Here is a 2,427-nt window from a genome sequence, read left to right on the forward strand (position 1 = left end):
TTTTCTCCGTTCTTTTTTCTGAAGACATAACGAATTGATTCCTCTGACAACAGAGGGACCATTTCACCCAGTATAACAAAACGTGCTTCTGAACAGGATTGCCTACCCTACCTTTAATTCTAGTTACAGATTACTCTGAAATGTACACAATTTACCTTGTATGCATGCATGTGTGTATGCACATTACCTCCAAATTCTTTTTTCCAGTTGCAAGGTACTTTACATCTCATCTTCTTCTTCTGCTGGTCACATGACCCATCTCTATACCCTGCTCCACAGTCCCCGTTGCTAGGGACACAGTTGCCATAGCGCCAGTCAGTGCATTCTGACCCAGACTGGGAGGGTTTGTTTTTCTCTGAGGATTGAATAAAGATTTGTTAACTTATTATTCTATCTTACTCAATGACAGTGCTACTTGTGGCCAGCCTGAGCTTCCCTGTATAACCAGTCTGCTGGTCACTGGGATCTTGTCTGTATGAACAAAGCAAATGTAAGCAATTAGGCGTTCAGTTCCATGCACCTGAGCAGCACCTACTCATGGCCCTAAGTCCATATGAGTCATCATTTATTTGAATGTATTTGTCACTACACTTCTATTGGCTTGTGTTTTAGTAGTGTAAGGAAATGGATGCATCAACGTCCACTGTGCACATGTAACATAAATATAAATAACTGACCTTTCCTAAAGCCTGTCAGTCTTGTGTGCTGCAATAACAGTTGAGTAAGCCTTGGTCAACTTTCTCCTTTCCTGAATTGTACATAGCAATGTGCTAGGCTCATCTATGTTGAAAGAAATTCTGATTTTGAAGGTAGTTAAAAGATAAAAGCGACATAATCACATCGTAAATGACCTAATGTTAGCAAGTGACATAATCACATCGTAAATGACCTAATGTTAGCAACATGTTAGCTAACTTGTTCGCCACTGATTGACGTAAATTAGCTAGCCAGTTAGCTAACTTTTTACTAACATTAGCTTTCATTGTAACTAACGTTAGCTAGCTAATGATTTGTGTACCATATCTAGCTAGATAGTTAAGGATTAATGTATATTACATTGCTAGTTAGCTAGTTGGATTGATGTGGATTAACTAGTTAGTTAGCTAGATTTTCCAACATTAGCTAGCTAACATACGATGTGAGTATATGTTGCTTTTATCTTTCAACCATCTTCAAACTTGTTGTCATAGACGAGCCTAGCATATAGCACATCTAAATACAGGATGCACTATTTTTTTTATCCAGGATGGCGATCTCATGAACCACCCTACTCTGTCTCAAATCGGCTTACCCTGATATTCTTATCCTAACTCTTATCATTTTATGTAATTTATTTATTATTATTGTCTCATCCAGATTGCCCATGTATCCTCCTTGTGTCCACCATCTATCTGATTCCATGTGAATGCAGCTGGAGTCTTGCTCAGCTGTTATTGGAGAACAGAGTGAAAAGGGGCGAGACTTAGGAACGGCCAATTGCATAAGACAAAAACGTCTTCCATACATTTTGAAAGAATAAATGATAGAATGTTATAACAATGGACCTGTAAGTGCAGTACCGATATAATAATAATGAATCAAAGCCTACAGCTTCATTGTGTGTAGCAGTAAACCCCATACTCATCTAACAGCACTCCAGTGCAGTTAAATCAATTTTATTCCTCAGAATGCAAAAATAAAGAAAATTACATTATTCAAAATCAGGATATTGACTATTAGTTACTATTATTACTATTACTGTGTAAATAAGTTAAATTAGATTTGGGCTTCAACAATTAATATTACAATACATATACAAAAACGTATAATCTATATTAAGAAGAAAACTATAGAATGATAGAAGGTAAGACAGGGAGAGAGAAAGAGAGAGTCTTACCTTTTTTGTTTTTGCCTCCAGCTACAGTTTTAATAGTGATTAGAGTGACTAACAGCAGCAGCAACAGCACAGCCCTCATTCTGTACAAACACATAGCAGTGGGAAAAATCAACATTTAAAAAGGTTTCATACATCACAACTGTTAAACCATTAAGAGTTGACCCTCACCCCAGAGTTATTTCATGTGAAATCATTATCCTCTCCTCTCACCACCACTACCACCACCACCACCACAGCTCATAACAACCCGACAGGGGACTTCTCAACACTGGCTGTCTTCATACAAAAAACACAAACGGTAACACTTTACAATTAGAGACACAACATTTTGAGTAGTTACCAGGCAACAAATGAGGAACAAATTAGGAACTTCCTGCTAGTGAAAATGTGTTAATGAGTAGTCAAATTTTATAGAGCAGCTAATGATTAATTAATACTATAAAACAAGTGAGTAACAAATCAAGAATAACCTGATAATTAATGTATTCATTATTAATAAGTACTTCCTAAGTTCTAAACAATACAATAGATACTAGAAAGGGACATCTGAT

At 36.6% G+C, this 2,427-nt stretch overlaps 1 protein-coding gene across 1 annotated transcript in view; it reads right to left on the reverse strand.

Annotated features, from left to right (window-relative positions):
* The window catches only part of LOC118339974 (midkine-B-like), a 5,750-nt gene extending 3,706 nt beyond the window's left edge, over positions 1–2,044 (reverse strand). The window contains exons 1-2 of the mRNA XM_035677813.1: positions 1,877–2,044; positions 188–355 (exon numbers count right to left, since the gene is read on the reverse strand). Coding sequence (XP_035533706.1) covers positions 188–355; positions 1,877–1,991 — 283 coding nt within the window. The 5' untranslated portion in view covers positions 1,992–2,044. The remainder of the gene's footprint in view (positions 1–187; positions 356–1,876) is intronic.
* Positions 2,045–2,427: the final 383 nt, after the last annotated feature.

This window comes from Morone saxatilis, unplaced genomic scaffold, assembly GCF_004916995.1.
Source record: "Morone saxatilis isolate NCDOM2014 unplaced genomic scaffold, NCSU_SB_2.0 Contig6, whole genome shotgun sequence".
Taxonomy (NCBI): Eukaryota; Metazoa; Chordata; class Actinopteri; family Moronidae; genus Morone; species Morone saxatilis.